The sequence below is a fragment of the Eulemur rufifrons genome, chromosome 7 (genome assembly GCF_041146395.1).
Source record: "Eulemur rufifrons isolate Redbay chromosome 7, OSU_ERuf_1, whole genome shotgun sequence".
Lineage (NCBI taxonomy): Eukaryota > Metazoa > Chordata > Mammalia > Primates > Lemuridae > Eulemur > Eulemur rufifrons.
The window spans coordinates 160399945-160417895 of NC_090989.1; the positions used below are offsets into that span (position 1 = coordinate 160399945).

Sequence of the window (17951 nt, forward strand, 5' to 3'; positions counted from 1 at the left end):
TGAAGACTCATGATTACTAGTGCATGATGAGGGGGAGGCAGATATCATTGACAATTCATTCTTTCCCACACAATGACGAATCAGGTTTTACCTTTCATATCATCATTTTTACAAAAGTATATACATTTTGATCATCACCTCACAAAGTGAAAATAAAGCACTGAATGAAGTCTGATGAAAAATGAAGACACAGTAATCATCTAGTTAACTCGGGGTTTTTCCACCTTTGGTATTCTGGGCCAGGTGATGTGGGTGGCTGTCTTATGCGGTGTGGGATGTTTAGCAGCTTCCCTGGCCTCCACTCATTAAAGGCCAATAGCAAGCGTTCCCCCTCCCCCAAGTTGTAACAACCAAAAATGTCTCCAGACACTGCCAAATGTCCCCTGGGGGAGAAAAATTACTCCCAGTTGAGAACTACCAAGTTAAGCTGACCAATATATATAGCCAAACCAGACAGTGCAAGCCCAGCCGTGGCTTTATAAGATGGGAAATAGCTGCCTCAGCCTTCACTTCTCGCCAGACCTTACCTACTGAAAAACAAAATGGCTGCGCAGTCACTTCCAAGATACAATCAAATGCTGGCTTCACAGAGAAACACAGAAGAAATTGCTCGTGCCAGAATTCGGTTTGTCTTAGCTGCATGCCCACACTCTGCCTAAAAACCAATTCCCAAACTTTTGAAAATGCTTTCCACAGCTTTTAGAACCTGACCTTTAAAGCAGCTTTATCTATGTGTGTGTGTGAAATAGATTTACAATTTTCTATATTCCTATGAAGCCAAACCACTTATTGAGTCCAAATGCCAACTGGGGGTGGCAGGAATTTGCACACAGATGTCAGCGGACTTCAGAACAACATCACAAGTTGCTCCACCTGCAACTAATTATAGAAACTGAAATTGTACTCTGGCCAGAAGAGGCCAGGTTCAGAACCCACCCCATCTGTGCTGGTCGATAAAAATCACTCTGTTACTTTTCTCTCCTGTCAACATAGACTTGCTTCTTAAAATTCTCTGAGGATGCCGTCTATAGGGAATAACAGTGAATGTTTGAGGGTGAATGTTTTGGGGGTGACTACTCCCCCTGCCTTTTCTCCCTGAGCTTGGTTTCAATAAGTACCTTTGGCACAAGTGATACTAAAATAATTCATTCATTGAAATATTCCAAAATGTTTTCTTTCATTGCTTGTGTGCTGCTGTGATCCCATCACCCAAATAAAGTGATCCAGAGAGAAAATGGAAGATGGAAATCATTTAGGTCTCCCAAGGTCCAGCAGACAAGAATGTTTATTTTCCTCCCATTAGCCAAGCATTTCAGAAGAAAACCTGGGAATGAAAATCTGTAAGGCTAGTAATGTGGTGCATATGGCTGATGCTAGGGCTGACTGCAAGAGATTACTGAGGCAAAAAACAGCTGACATCTGTGACAAAGACGTACAGTTCACTTCAAATCATTCTCCTACGTTCTAGCAAACAAAGAAACCAACTATTGTCTCTGTGCCATCTCATCTATCTTCAGAACTAAAAGAAGTTTTCACCTATCTATGAAAGGCATTTAAAATTGTAATTTCCATTTAAGTTGGTCATCACCTAAGTCTGGACCACAGTTTCTCCAGCTTTCTCTGGACAAAAGCTACAGTTCTCTGAAGAGCTAAGGAGAACTGTTTCAAGATGAGGAATATGGACTTGTTTTTTGATGTTCTGAGATGCAGCATTCCAAGTGAAGTTGTGGTGCTAAACCATTTTATATTATCCAGTTCTAAATCCCCATGCCTATGGAATATCAGGAAAAACACACACAAATACCTACCCTTCAATTCAGTGTTAAAATGAAAAAACTTATACAAGGATGCAACATATGATTGACGGTTTACTTCTCAGGTCCCAAAATGACTGATAAGTCCTTAAAACATTTGGAGATAGAGAGTGACTAGGACAACTCAAGTCAGTGCAATTGACATCTGTTTTTGTCCTAGAGCATGTTTGCCCTTCATCCCAGTTCCTTTAGAGAGCACTGCTCCTCTTCCAGTGCCTGTAGTTCTAATAGGGTCACCAGTCAGAGTAACCCCTTCTCACACACTTGACCCTCCACCCACTCCACACACAGACACTCACCAAGCCCTGGAGGTGGGATGTGGCCAAGGCAGGATCAGAGTCCCTCCATGGATTTTCCAAGTGGAAAGTGAACACACATCGCTCTCTTGACCCTTCAGTTGTTATACTGGTGTACTGAGTGCCAAGACCATCCACCACATGAAGGAAAAAATGGGCCACACATAGACAGAGGCAGAAAATGAAAGCCAGAAATGAAGCAATGGGGAGAGACAAAGTCTTACTACAGTTTAAGGCCCTTGATCCAGTCAACCCCAAGATCCACACCTGAGTCTTTGCAATTTTGTTATAAGAACTAATAAATTCCCCTTTTTGCTTACGTAAGCTTTGCACAAATAGATTTGTGTCACTACTTTGGAGTCTTGCCCAAATTACTTAGTAAGGAAGTTTCTTCATTCTAATGTGTAAGGTCTTTAAAGACCTCATTTAACATCACTGGAATGCACCATTTGGGGGGAGGGAAGTTATCATGACTGGCAATTGTTATGAATAATAGTTATTAAGTAATGATTTCCTATGTGTTTTCAGTTAGGAAGGTATTGAGCTGCAAGTAATAGAATGCCCAACTAACAGTGACTTGAATAACTAGGGGGTTATTTTCCCACAGGACTAGAAGTCTGGAAGCAGGCCATTGCTGATGCTGGTGCAATTGCTCAGAGATGGCAGGGCACATGTCTCTGGGCTTGTGTTGGCCTTTTTTTCACGGTTATAATGTGGCAGACACAGCTCCAGGCATCACATCAACCCTCAAGACAAAAATAAGGGGCTCTCAGGGGAGGAGCATTGCTAGAAACATTCATTCCTTTTATCAGGAAAACAAAAGCTTTCCCAAAATCTTCCACATTTCCACTTGGGTTTTTTTGGCCAGATACTTGAGGAAGAGGAGGAGGAGCCTGAAGCTGAGCCATGAGTCAGGCATCATTAGGACACTTTGGAAGGCCCAGCCACTGAAGGAACCTTTGACCACGTAGAAAATACACACCCACCTTCGCAGGTCTCCTTTAAGCTCTCACTTGCAGAGATGCTCCTGAAGCAGAGCCTTTCCCAAAGTGTGGCCTTATACCCTTATTTCCAGGAATATTTATAGTTTGTACCAGATGGGATTGTTGTTAAATATATGTATATTCACTCCACTCCCTTTCTGCCTTGGCAGGGAAGAGATTTCTTCCGCACCACTGACTTAGGGCTTGGCCACATGACCTGCTTTGGTCAATAGAATGCTGGTGAAAATGATAAAAGTAGAGGCTTTACACGTTTGAGGGGTTTGGCTGGACACTTGGCATCTGTGTTCTACCATAAGAAGATGAACCTCTGTATAGCTACTATTCCAAGGAGTATGTGGAGACATGAAATATAACTAAACCCAACTTGCAGCCTAAAGCCTGGTGCCCCGAGTCCAGCCCAGCCCACCTAAGTTGTAGCCAATCTGCAAATATCTGAGAGAGAAAGAGATAAATGCTTGTCTTTTTAAGTTAATAGGTTTAGGGATGGCTTGTTACACAGCATTATTGCAGCAGTAGCTGCCTAATAAGTGCTTAATTTAAAATGAAGTTTCATGGTCAAATAAGATTGGAAAATTGCTGGCTTAAGCAAACTTAATAAACATTTTTAATGGAAAGAGTTCAAGCATTTCACATGGTGATATGCTGTATTAGTTTGCATAGTTATGGGTTGAATTTTGGACCCCCAAAAAAGATACCAATAACTCAGAATGTAAACTTCTTTGGAGATAGGGTCTTTACAGAGGTGATAAGGTTAAAATGAAGTCATTATAGTGGGCTCTAATCCAATATGACTGGTGTGCTTATAAAAAGAGGAAATTTGGACACAGACACAGATACCCACAGAGGACAGATAATGTGAAGACACACAGGGAGAAGGTGATCATGTACAAGCCAAGGAGAGAGACCTGGAACAGACCAGACCCTTCCCTCACAGCCCTATGAAGGAACCAACCCTGCCAACATCTTGATCTTGGACTTCTAGCCCAACAGTGAGACAATAAACATCTGTTGTTTAATCACCCAGTACTCCAACGTATCTTTTTTGGGTGGTATACAATTCAGCACATAACATATCCATTTATGACTTTCCAGGATAAGCATACACTGTATGCCATGTCTTAAGTTTAATTGACCAGAAAAATCTCCTTTGAAAAGTGTCATTTGTCTGGACACACTTTGGAAATATCAGCTTTGAGGGATCCATGATTTCTCAGACTTACAGTAGTAGAAAGCCTGGAAGAAGGTACAGGGATAAGACAGGTCTATCTGAGTAGCAGATACATCTGAGTTCCACCCACAATCTTGATGGGACCTGACACTCCTGGACTCAGCCCTTGATTCCACAAAGAATCCTCAGGGTGACTGCAATTGCATTTAACCATCAGCAGACAACCCATCATGGGGCAGCTGCCTTGCCATCTTCCCAACGGGGGATAGAATAAATTCTCTCACTCGCTTCCAACTGGCACAACTCAACATATATGGACATTCACAATGAAATGCATATTTTATAACAGAGTTGAATGACCCCTGTTGAAATGGCTCTGCAGTTATACAAATAAAATTTAAAAAATAATAAAGGAAATACAGAAGTGTGATCCATCTCAACCTTTTCAAGTTTCATGCTCAAAATAAAAATCAATAAATCGTATGTTGAAACTGGATTAAAAACCCATATTAAAATTGATTTAGAGTAGATTCTTTTCTATCATGTCAAGCCAGAAATAGAAATGATCACATAACCATTGCTTAAAAGCTGTAACATTCCCCAGACAGGTTTACTTACACTTCTTGGGTTACGTTTCCCAATGACCTTGTCCCACTTCTGCATGCACAAGATGGGTAAATATTAGATCTAGTACAATCTCCTAGTGTGTGATGCTATTTATATTCATGCAGAGCCTTAGCTAGCCATGCACAATCTGGGAAAATGTCTAAAAATTGCTTTAGGTATACCTAATTTGGAAAAAAAAATCCATTAGAAATACAAAGTTAATAATTGCACAAAATACCCAGGAATGTGAAAAGTCAATAACGTGCATGCACCAAACCAAAAGATGTAAGTTTTTATGAACTTTCTGAAAGTTTATTCTTTACTATGTTTTTCTGTCTGTTTTCCATCACACAGGTACATATAATAGAATGAAGATGTAAAGGAAAGACAAACCTATAATCTTTTAGAGAAAATTGGGTCACTTTCCTGTAATTGTATCCACCCTCCCATCTCCTTTCCCACCCCCTAAAACATCTATCCCAACCCCATGGGCCATTAAAAACAATAAGGGGGCTTCCTCAAGCAGCAGCAGAACATTCATTCTCAATATTTTCTCCTCACTTCTCTCCAAATTGGTCTATGATGTCGAGAGCATGGGCTATGGGTTCCATGCCATTCCAAAGAATTAGCTGTCCACAATCCTTGGCCTCATTCTCCCCCAATTCAAGAATGCATGTCATTAAGCAAAAGCACAAGCAACAGCACAAAGAATGCTGCATCCATGCATTCTGGTTTATACAAACAAGCACATGATTCCAACTTTCAGTGCTACAACTCTTAGCAGTAGCAAATATATTTATATTCATGCAGATCTGTGTGGCTGAGAAGTAGGGCCTTGCAGAGAAGCTGTGGGAAGGGAGTGAGCATGGGGGAGGTGGTGAAATATCCACCCAGGAACCTGAGTATCAACCCTTCACACATAAAAAATTGGGTCATAGCCACCTGCCCTTTAGCCCCAAGTTTCCAAACAGTCCTGCACTTCTTGTAACACAGGGAGGGTGTTCAACATCCTCCCTTAGGTCTGGAATTAGGTTCAGTTCCCCATGAGGACTTCAAAATCTACTACAAAGAACTTGATGAGTGTGCCCTCTACAACACTGCACATAAGAAGGAAAGGCCTGTGCTTAGTTAATTTAGTTAGCATTAAATTTACGGAACTATGAACTTCATATATAACTTGAGTTTCCTCACCCCTACCCTATAGTGGACCTGCTTCCCATGTCTCTTCACATAGTATAATTCAAATTGTTTTAGATCATCTGAATCTAGGTTAGTGAAATTCTAATTATCTAAATACCCCTAGAAGAATTACCTTCTTAGGTGCAGTCTCTGGTTGTGGTAGATAAGAATCCATACTCATACATCCTTTATCTCTTTTTTTTTTTTTTTTTTTTTTTGAGACAGAGTCTCACTCTGTTGCCTGGGCTAAAGTGCCGTGGCGTCAGCCTAGCTCACAGCAACCTCAAACTCCTGGGCTTAAGTGATCCTCCTGCCTCAGCCTCCTGAGTAGCTGGGACTACAGGCATGTGCCACCATGCCTGGCTAATTTTTTCTATATATATGACTAGTATAATCATATATATAGAATGGCCAGATAATTTCTTTCTATTTTTAGTAGAGATGGGATCTCACTCTTGTTCAGGCTGGTCTCAAACTCCTGACCTCGAGCGACCCACCCGCCTCGGCCTCCCAGAGTGCTAGGATTACAGGCGTGAGTCACTGCGCCCAGCCCCCTTATCTCTTTTGTGTTCCCTCTTTCCCTATAGAAAAAGTTTCCATGATTTTTCCTCTAAAAGGAAATTAAGTTGCAGTAAATAGTGGAAACCCTAAATAGCACAAAAAACATTTCTAGGAAAAAGAAATAATTTCCTAATTAAGAAAACTTTTGATTAAACTAAATCACATTCTTAATTATCATATCAAAACCAGTCATTTTTTTCACCTAACATAAATGAAATATGATCTTCCTATCATACTACAATTCTACTCACAGCTCAGTGATCCGTTAAGGATATAGTGACCATAAAGTTAAGATCTTAGACTTTGGCAGGAAATAGACCAACACCTTGAAACCCGGCTCAGCCATTTACCAACTGTGTGAACTTGGGCAAGTTGTTTATTCTCTCTACATTTATGCATCATCTGTAAAATGATAAAAATTCTAGAACCTACCACAGACAACTGATGCAAATACTAAATAATATAAGGTACACAAAACACTAAACACAATGCCTAGCATATATTAATAGTAAGCCTTCAACAATGTCTATAGGTAGCAGCAGCAGTATAATAGAAACAACAGCAATAGCAAAGTCTAGATTGCTCTCCCAACTTTATTTCACCTAGTTCTACTTTTGGACAAACATAAAAATCCCACTGGTAGTTATCTACCATATCTGTCTCTCCTACCTTTCATGAATAGAGGAAAAGATTCCATCTCTCACTCCTTTCAATTATGTCACTTCCAGTCTCAGGAACTGAAGAACCAATGTACCACCTCTAGTCATTCTATTCCCCTGCTGTAGTGACTGCACCAAGATGCAGAAAGGCTGGATCTTCAGTCACTGCATGGAGAAGACCTGCCCTAGAGTCACCAGACCTGCTTCATACATTAGGCAAATAAGAAATAAATCCCTGATGGGTTAAGCCACTGAGATTTGAGGTTTATTGGTTACTGCAGAAGAACCTATCTTATCCTGACCAACAGGTACTCATATACCACTAAAAGTGATCCTGATATACTTTTAAGGGGGTGGGAAGGGTACTGCAATTTTTTTAAAAAACTTGCTTTTTGTCAATCTTTATATTCTTTAGTTTGTAATACCACATCATATTGCAAGTAAACTGACTTTTCAGACTTTCTATGTTTCTTCCTCATTTTATATTTTTAACCTAAAAAGGAAAATATTTATATTTTACTTATATTTATTATAAAGATCAATACTGGGGCTTTTACTGGGTCATCTGTCACACAGTCACATGTCACCTACAATACCCAAGGTATCCTGTGATCATAGTAGAGGCCAGAACAAGGAAGGGGTAATGGGAGAATCCTCAAGCACTCACTCACTTCTGGCTTGCGGCAACATGAGACAGTTAAGTAGAATTATGGATATTACTTAGTTTAAACTGAAAGAACACCCATGAAGTGGACAAATAGTTTAAAATGTTTTTATGAAAAGCAAAAAAGGCTTTGTGTGCCATTAAAATTTACCTCAATGTATTATTTATTTTATTTCATCATATTTAATTCTTTGTGAATGTCATAGAAGATATGTAACATACTGACACAGTAGTACATCACGTAATTTACAAATACACATGTATAATTGGGGTCTGTGCTCCAAAGTAAATTTAATGATAGAAGCAGGAGATAAAAGTCATCTGGAGCTGATAATTTAGAGAAGAGCTTTCAAACTTTTTGTCACTACACATCATTCCTAAACTGCTTTTAATCATTTTCCAAAAAAGCTAAAAGAAGAGAAAATCAGTACAAAAGTGGGGGGAAATACACATTGTAGTAACAGTTTCACAAAGACTTCATGATCCAGCAAAGTTAGAAAGAAGCAGAAATGATAGTGAAGAGCGTTAATTTGATTCAGGAATGAAGAACAAAGCTTTCTGTTCCAACTAAAAAAAATCTCATTTCCACTTCTGAAAACCAGCAATGGCTCTGTCAGATAATCAGAGGGATAAGGTGACTGCTTTCCACACACAGAAGGAGAACAAAGGGCAGATTTTCATATGGGTCACAAATGTTTCCGCTGGCGCTTTAGACTCCAGAGGAGTAGTGGCCAGAGAAACAGACAGGAGGGTCAGCAGATGACCCCAAGAAAGGCAGAGCATTTCATTAGGCCAACGTCCAGACCAATTACCAGAGAATCACTAGTTCAGCCAAGTAAGAGTTATTTCAAACTCCTACAGAAAGTTAAATGATATCCAGGTATTTTTGAACCAAATGGCATCATATGCTCTACGCCCCATTTCTTAGCACTTCTCTCGCCACCAATGAGAGGTGAAGCTAGGAGTTAAACCCAAGAATGTCTGACTCCAAAGCCCTTATGAAAATAGCAGCACATAAAAGGGGCCTCACAGAATAGGTAGGATTTGAAAATGGAGACTGGCTAGGACTGAAAGGGGAACAGCAGGAAGAGGGTATGTTGAGAAGGCCACCAGTGGAAGGGAACAGCAAGAGCAAAAGCATGGAGGCAGGAAACCTTGGGTGTGTGCAGGAATTACCAAGTAATGGTGCAGACAGCACAGGAGTGGAGGGAGGTGGTCCAAGACAAGGCTGGAAAGGTTGGCCCAGGCTTTCCAGGAGAAGGTGCTGGGGGATCAGTCAGGGAGGTAGACTTTCTTCCAGAGGCAATGAGTAATCATTGAGGGCTTTAAAGCAGAGGAATGGCATAACTTCAGGTAGAGCCTGGGAAACTATTCTTGCTGTGACATGGAGAATAGATCAAAGAAGAGTAAGAAGGTACCTTGCACAGAGCAGATACTTAATTAATATTAAATGGATAAAGGCAGAAAGACCAACTTAAAATTTATTGTGTTTTTCTAACATGATATGAAACCCATTCTATCTAATCCCATTTAATATTTTTCAGTTTGCTACTTAGAGAACAAACTCCATTCATTCTAGGGAGAACTAATGGTGCTGGTGCTTCCAAAATACAAAAAAAAAGAAAATCAATTCACCAATCAAATGTGGCCCTTTAAATGTTGCCATGAAAGTGTCTACTCTTGCAGAAGTTAACATTTTCCTCTTCTGTTCAGAAGGAGGTGCATCTGAACTGCTGTTGCAACTGCTAAAAAAGAAAACAAAATTAACCAAGTACAACAGTTAGGCAATGAGGAGGGATCCTCCCCGACTTCTGCAACCATGTGTAAAGGTTATTCAAAAATAAGGAAATCACAAGTTGTAACCTCACATTTCCTATGCTGTCTTGTAGTGTCCAGTCAAACACATACCAAGCCATAACCTCTTGATGATGCCAAACTTTCTTCTGCACAGGTCGTGGTACCATCTGCAAAGAATCAACTACTCAGTGAAGCCAAGGTGGAAAAACACTGAGAGGAATCGTAACCTACCTGATTTTCTTCATGGGAAACCCGCATCTGCTCCTTGAGGACAGACATCCGCGCTGCCTCTTCTTTCCTCAAAACTCTCTCCTTCTTAAGCTCGGGACTCCAGAAAGTCTTGATGCTGTTCATGGATGACCCCAACTTGCTGTCCTTGATGTCTAGCTCTTTCCGGAGGAGGTCATTCTCTCTCTGGAGTTCCTTGAGCTGGGCTTGAAGATCTAACATCGTGCTGTCTCTTACCTGCCTCAACATGGAGGGGACCTGGTGGTGGTGATGATGGGATACGCTGGTCAGACCACCATGTTGATCCGTATATGAAAGGACATCTGTGTGGGAAAGTCCAGCGGAAGCAATATTGGGACTACTCCCCATGGCTGTGACCCGGCCTCCATACACAGCTCTATTGGTAGCTCTTCCCAGAGTCATGGTGCCCTTTGGGTAGGTTGTTGAAGCCACCCCTTCATGATCACTCAGATACATGGGTCCAGACGTAGCATAGGCTGCATTCAGGGACTGGATGTTCTCCATAGACAGAGTCTTGCCTGTTCCTCCACCTCCCCCACTACTTGTTCTTCGGTGGCCCAACCGAGGAGACCTTGGCAAACGAGGAGATCTGGAAGGGCTACCTTCCAGGTTGGTGATTGTTCTTGCACTTCCATACATTTTTCTTCTATTATGAGGTACTACTGAAGAGAAGAAATGCTATACTAAGTTGAGGTTTAAGCTAATATTTTCACACTTGTCCAGGATTTTCACTGTATTCTCTTCACAGTCTATACCAGAAAATAACTCCAGAGATCTGAAAAATGAGAAAAAGGATAATTAAAAATAAATTTCTTTAGAATTCTGACTATAACTGCATATTTTAAAATATATAGATAAATAATGATAGATGAACAAAAGATAGATGATTAATGGAGTCACGCCTATCATATTCATTTAAAAAGAAAAATGACCCCAAAATTTTACTTACTACATGTAAACTTTTTACAAATTCTCCCTGCCCTGGCCCCAAGCAAGATCAAAAGCTCTCAGAGCAAAAGAAGCAGCTCTTTTCCTTAGGAAAATGAAGCCCTCCATTTTGGTTTATGCTAAGTTAGAGTTAGGACCTCCAGAAAAGTCACCATGGAATTCCCCATCATGGAGACTTTAGCTATAAAATAATCCATCCTTAGGGGCATGACCCCCATACTCATGTGGCTTGACAGTGACTCTGAAAAGCTGCTCCTTCCTAGGATGTCAAATATTTGGCAAGCATATTACTTTCCCCTCCTGTACCCATTGCAGACATCACTAATCCACCCAGTCTTCTTTTCCACTAGGTTCAGAACTCTTCTCAACACCAACACTCTGGATGTTTTACCACCAATCAACTGGCATTGACACATGAATTGCAACTATTGGCCATCCTGGGGCTAGAAGAAAAAGAGGTGTCTCAACCAATGGGATACCTATACATATAGCCAGATCCTCAATGCTATCACCAGAGAAACAACAGTCCTGTCTCTTTCCTCTTTTACACACTCTTTCAAGCTGGCCTGTTGAGAATTCTTTTCCATTTTGGTTGACCTTAATATTCATATTAAACACTTCACACCTGTATAGAAATGGCACAAGGGAGCAGCACAACATGTTAGAGTTCCTGGTCCCATAACTCCTAGAGAAAAGTAGTAGAAGCTCCCCATTAGTGTTACCCAAATATATTAGTACAGATTTTATATAGCTGGAGCTATGGGGTTGTGATTAATTAGGACCCAAATGGCCTTAATGGGGTGCATTATGGCCTCTGGTTCTTCCTCCTAGAGGTCTTTCATGTATTTTCATTTTCCTCAGCTTTACAGTAAGAGAACAGATTCTGGGAAGGGGCAAACTGAGGTTCAGATCTCCACTCTAACACTAACCAGATGAGTGGCCTTAGGCAAATTATTTAACTGTTATGAGCTTCCACTCTCCAATCAATAAAATTCAGTTAATACCAACTAACTCATAGTATTATAAGATATGAGATTTATGCCTAGCACAAAACAGGCAATGAATCATTTTTGTTGGTAATGTCTCAATGAGATAAGTACAGTAATAGCAATATACAGGGGCACCTTTTATTTTCATCTGCCTACCATTCATCCCTCCTCCACACCGCCCCCCAACCACCCCACACACACTTTCTGGTAGTACTTTCTCTTTTTTCCTTAGAGGAGTTTTTCCCAACCCCCTACTCATAGTTCACAAGGCTTAGGTAAGGCTGACTCCCTCCCCTCCATTCTGGACGATGTCAGGATGAGACCATGAGCCAGGTCTGCCCGATCATCATATTCCATCCCCCAGATGTGGTAACCAGGGATGGGCATGTGACCCACATTGGTCCAAAAAGACTCCATACCATGCCTTTATCTGGAACAACTGCAAAAGGTAAGTTCTTTTTCAGCTGGAATTACTTGTTTTCAAGGTGGATCTCTGAGTACTACCATGTGGAAAGGGCATCCCTGAGAGTGAAGCTAGTGCCAAGGAAAGCAGAGCTAAACTCAGAAGAGTGTGAAACCAAGCCAGGTGACACACTTGACACTCCAGACCTAGCAGTCATTGAAGCAACATCTATCCCCAGGCCATTTTAGTTATATATGCCAGGTAGATTCATTGTACTAATGGACCCAATTCTTTATCCCTTCATTATCTATGTTTTGGGCAGTGCCCTCCCAATCTGATGCTAGGTTCAGGCACGTGACTTGCTTTGACCAATAAGATAATAACAACTGTGAAGCAAGTAGAGGCCTGAAGTAGCACTTGTGTGTTTACTCTCTTGTTCATTTTACTCATTTTCTTCTACCATAGCAATTAGAACATGACCCATCTAGCCTGATGGAAGATGAGAAACATAAAACAGAGCCAAGCTGTCCCAGCCAACAGCCAACCAACCCCAAGATGTGTAAGCCAGCCCACCCAAGATCAGCACAGCTGCCCAGCCAATCAGCAGCTGCCCACCGTTGCATGAGCAAGCATTCATATAATATGAAAAAATGTTTTCCATAAATCTTTCCCCTTTCCCTAAAAAGGCCTTAAAAATTATGCACCTGTTTCTAACTGAAGAACTACATTTTAAATGATTCTGTTGCTCAGGGCTTAATTTTGTTTTCCTTGGAAATACATAAAAAATCATTTTGTATCTTAGATTTTTTGCATGAATAATTTGTTTTGCAAAAAAAGGGCAAATCAACAGTTTCAACATGATGAGTAACAGGCAATGTACTAGTGTTATGGTTACACAAATATTTAATAAGATGGAAAAATGTTCATGACATACTGGTGGGGGGGAAGCAGACTATAAAACATTTTTGTAATTTGCTCACACTTTTATAAAACACATACACACACGCATATACAATCACTAGCAGAGAAGATTGGAATGACGCACATCAAAATGTGCTTGTGGTGGGATTCCAAGAGGTTTTCATATCCTCCCTTTTGTTTATTTGCATGCTCTAAATTTTCTATAATAATAATATATGCTTTTGTGATAAGAAAATATTTTGTTTTCTTTCTGTAATTCTAATGGTTAAATGAATTTGTTATCTTTTCTGTGCTTAGAATCTACATATCTAGGTCCTAGCTGGGCCACCACTTACAAAGTAGTTTTCTTAGAAGAAGTGACTAAATCTAACTTGTCCTCCCCTGCCTGCTCCCCTTGTACCTAGACACAGACATTTCTGAGGTCTCTGGCTAGGTTTGAGGTACCTATCCTGAATGTCATAAAATTTACATCCACACAGATAGATATAATCCTCAGCGATTTTACCAGTCCAGCTGGCCAAGGCTTTGGAGAACTGCAAGAACCAAGAAGCAAAAAATTAATTTGTTCCTTTTGGAAACACACACATGCAACACACACATAACATATAACATATATAGATATATCATCTTGTTTGAAATAATGTTTCCTTATTTAAAAAGCAATATATGTTGACACTAGGCCACAGTTTCCTTAGGCTCTCCTTTTCTAGGTTTAGTATCAGATTTATGTTAGTGCTATACAATGGATTGAGAAGCTTTACATTCCTGATATGTTCTGGAACAGTTAGTATAATATGAGTCTTCCCTATTCCTGAAATGTTTGATAGAACACACCTATAAAACTGAATGGGCTTGGTTGTTGGTTATCTTTTCATTTTTTATTATGTTTATTGATCTATTTGGGTTTGCTACCTACATTGTGTCAATTATCATTAAAACCTTTCTTCATAAACAGTCTTTCCCATCTAAATTTTTCAGTTTTATTTGTACTGCTTTGTATAACTTTTCCTTAATTTAAAAATAACCCCCAGTTATTTCCCCAACTCATTTCTAAGGTTGTTTGTATTATTCTACTTCTCTTAATGACAATATGACAAATGTTTCTCTATTTTCTTAGTGTTTCAATGACATACCTTTTGATTTTTTTGAAATATTTTACTACATTCTGTTTTCCACTTCATTAGCATTTCTTTATCTTTAATAATAATTTCTACTTCCTTTGTGTTTAGTTATTTTTTGATTTTTTGTATTGAATATTCATTTATCTTTGGCCAGGCACAGTGGCTCACGCCTGTAATCCTAGCACTCTGGGAGGCCGAGGCGGGTGGATCGCTCAAGGTCAGGAGTTCGAGACAAGCCTGAGCAAGAGCGAGATCCCATCTCTACTAAAAATAGAAAGAAATTATCTGGACAGCTAAAAACATATATAGAAAAAATTAGCCAAGCATGGTGGCGCATGCCTGTAGTCCCAGCTACTTGGGAGGCTGAGGCAGGAGGATTGCTTGAGCCCAGGTGTTTGAGGTTGCTATGAGCTAGGCTGATGCCACGGCACTCTAGCCCCGGCAACAGAGTAAGACTCTGTCTCAAAAAAAAAAAAAAAAAAAAGAACATTTATCTTCAATCATATTTTCTAATGAATGCATATAACATTATACACATGGCTGCATAGTCTAGTGTCATATGTATAAAACTCTTGTCATTTGTAAATAGCTTCCTATTTTTCTTCTGAAATTTTTTTCTATCCCAAGAATTATTCAGAAGAATATATTTAAATGTCAACGTGAACAGAAATTTTGGAGTAAAATTTTGTAGTTCTAATTTTATTGCATTAGGATTATAAAATATAACACATATGTTTTCTAATCTTTGAAATTTGTCAAGACTTTCTATTTGGCCTGATATTTTTCTTAATTGTTAAAACGGCTAATAGATTATAGAAAATTTAGGAACTATAGATAGGCATAAAGAAGAAAATGAAAACACTTAATCCTGTCACTTACAGACAACCTGTTAACAAGCTGATGTTGCTTCCAATTCCTTTTAAGAATGTGTGCGCATATATACAATTTTAGACAAAGTATTATATTCTATATAAACTCTTGTATCCTCCTTATTTCCTCAATGTTTTATTATTAACATCATCTCCTTTTTCCATTTACCATAAATGCCCTAAAATATTTTTACAAAACATGATTTTTAATGGCAACTATGAGCGTCCAAAGATGGCCATCAAAATTCTTCCCCTTCCTGTAACATTTGTCTTTTCTTCCATCAAGAAATGGATTCTATTTCCCTTTGCTTTCAATCTAGACTGGTCCCGTGACCTGCTTAAACCAACAAATGCAGCACAAGTGACAATGTTCCAGCTCTGGGCCTAGCCCTCAAGAGGCCTGGAAGTTTCTGGTTTTGGTCTCTTAAAACCCAGCTGCGATGATATAAGGAAGTCCACGCTATCCTGCTGGAAAAAGAAGCCACACAGAAAGGCCCTGGAAGATCAGACACCACATAAAGACAGAGGTCACCTGAAGGAGAACCAAAGTCCCCCAGCCAACAGCCAGCACAGAGACACCAGGCCAGTGAGACAAGCCACCTTGGACCTCCCAGGCTAGCCCCACTGAAATCAGCTGCATGAGTGACAGCCAATACTCTATGTAAGAGAAGGACCACCAGTCATCCCACAGAATGGTAGGAAATAATAAATTATTGTTGGAAGCCACCTGAGTTTTACAGATTTTTGTCACACAGCAAAACAACTCAAAACAGTCACTTAATGCTTCATTGAATTGTTATCTAATCATTTATTGAACCAATCACCTATTATGAAACACTCAGGTTATTTATTTTTAAAATAGAAATATCATAAAGGATTACTGGGGAAGATGAAGAAAAAACAAAAAATAAATAAAATAAAATAGAAATATCATAATTAATATTGTGTTTGACAAAGCTTTGTAACATTTTGATTGACACAACAGATTTCTACTGTTCTGATTGATAAAGCTCTTTACTTCCCTAGGATAAAATTCTAGAATGAGAATTACGGGATCAAAATGAAACAATTTATGCCCATATCTTTACTTATTCTTGACTATTTTTCCTCCATGGCCTCTACTCTTTATTCCCAGCATATGCTGGAAGCCAGCATTTCCTCTTGAAGCTACCAAAAATCGCTGAATTACCAAACTCTGGATTTTAGACCTGTATATTCAGTAAACACACCTTAAGATGTATTTATTAAGTACCAATACTGTGCTACTCCAGCTCTGCTTCAGGGAAGTACTTTCTGAACAGTTATGCAAATGTTCAGATAAATAAGCTAATAGGATTTTCATTTTAGACCAAGATATCTCAGAGACTTTAGGATACGTATAGTGACTATTCCAAAATTGAGTTATATAATGTAACTTTTCCCAAATTTATTTGACAAGAGAACCTTTTCCCTTCAGAATACCTAAAAACATTTCACTGAAGATTTGGATTTACTCATATTGTAAGTATTTTTTAAGCATTAGCTTAATTCCCAGTGTTAAATGCTAGGGATAAACATAGTTTCTGACTATTAGAAGTTTATTTCCTAGAATGGACTTTCTCAGACAGAACTTTCTTCATCTCAGATCTAACAGGGTTTGAGAAGAAGATGGTTACAGGAACTAGGCACTGATTTAAGGGGAGGGACATGACATTGACCCAAATGAATCTGAATTGACCTCTAATAGGGAAATACAGAAGATCAAAATAATGACTGGTTGAAGTTTTGGCCCTACTAGACCCAGAAATAAATATAATAATCCTGTGTCTGTTTGTCAAACTTCAATAAAGATGCCAGATTGTCAAAAGGAACACAAGTCAGCCATCAGCAAGCTGTGTTAAGAAGCTGAGGAAACATATTGATGCTCATACCACCAAGATCACACTAGATAAGAGATATTATGTACAATTCCACAGAACTTATCAAATCAAATAGGAAATTCAGAGATCATTAAAATGGTAGTTTATAATTTCCTCACCACTATACATTTGCTTTTTTTTTCTTTCTTTCTTTCTTTTTTCAAGACAGGGTCACATTCTGCCACTCGGGCTGGAGTGCAGTGGCACGATCATGGCTCACTGCAGCCTCAAACTCCTGGGCTCAAGTGATCCTCCCATCTTAGCCTCACCAGTAGCTGGGACTATAGGTGGGTGCCACCATGCCCAATTAATTTTTAAATTGTTTTGTGGAGACAGGGGTCTCACCACATTGCCCAAGCTGGTCTCGAGCTCCTGGCCTCAAGCGATCCTTCCAAAGTGCTGGGATTACAGGCACGAGCCACCACACCCAGCCTACATCTGCTTCTTAACAGTAGCTTTTAATTAGAAACCTAGGCCCAACACTTTATTTTGGAATTAGTTTCTTCCACCAAATGTATAAAGAACAGGGATGGTTTCCCGGAACCATTTCACCCACAAGGCTGCAGCACATAGCGGGATGTCAGTTTCATAGAAGAGATAAAGACCCAGTTAGCAAGGTAAGGCAAAGGCAGGTCCCCAGGGCTGTCATGTCCCCCAAGCTTCATAATTCCTCCTTGTTCTACTGAGTCGCTCCCAAACACACACCCTCTCCTCCGCCCAGCTGTATTTAAGTTCCCTGATATATTTTAAGGTACTTGTTTTGACACTCAGGCTTTTTTTGGTTGTTGTCTCCTAATTTCTCGTC

General features: G+C 39.7%; 1 protein-coding gene across 2 annotated transcripts in view; it reads right to left on the bottom strand.

Moving 5' to 3' along the window:
• Positions 1 to 17951, bottom strand: part of ERC2 (ELKS/RAB6-interacting/CAST family member 2) — an 887395-nt gene that overhangs the window by 846319 nt on the left and 23125 nt on the right. For both annotated transcript variants that reach the window (XR_011233902.1, XM_069473718.1), the window contains exon 2: positions 9980 to 10772. Coding sequence is in view for 1 of the 2 variants with exons in the window: in XM_069473718.1 (XP_069329819.1) it covers positions 9980 to 10636 (657 nt within the window). In the remaining variant the exon portion in view is untranslated. The remainder of the gene's footprint in view (positions 1 to 9979; positions 10773 to 17951) is intronic.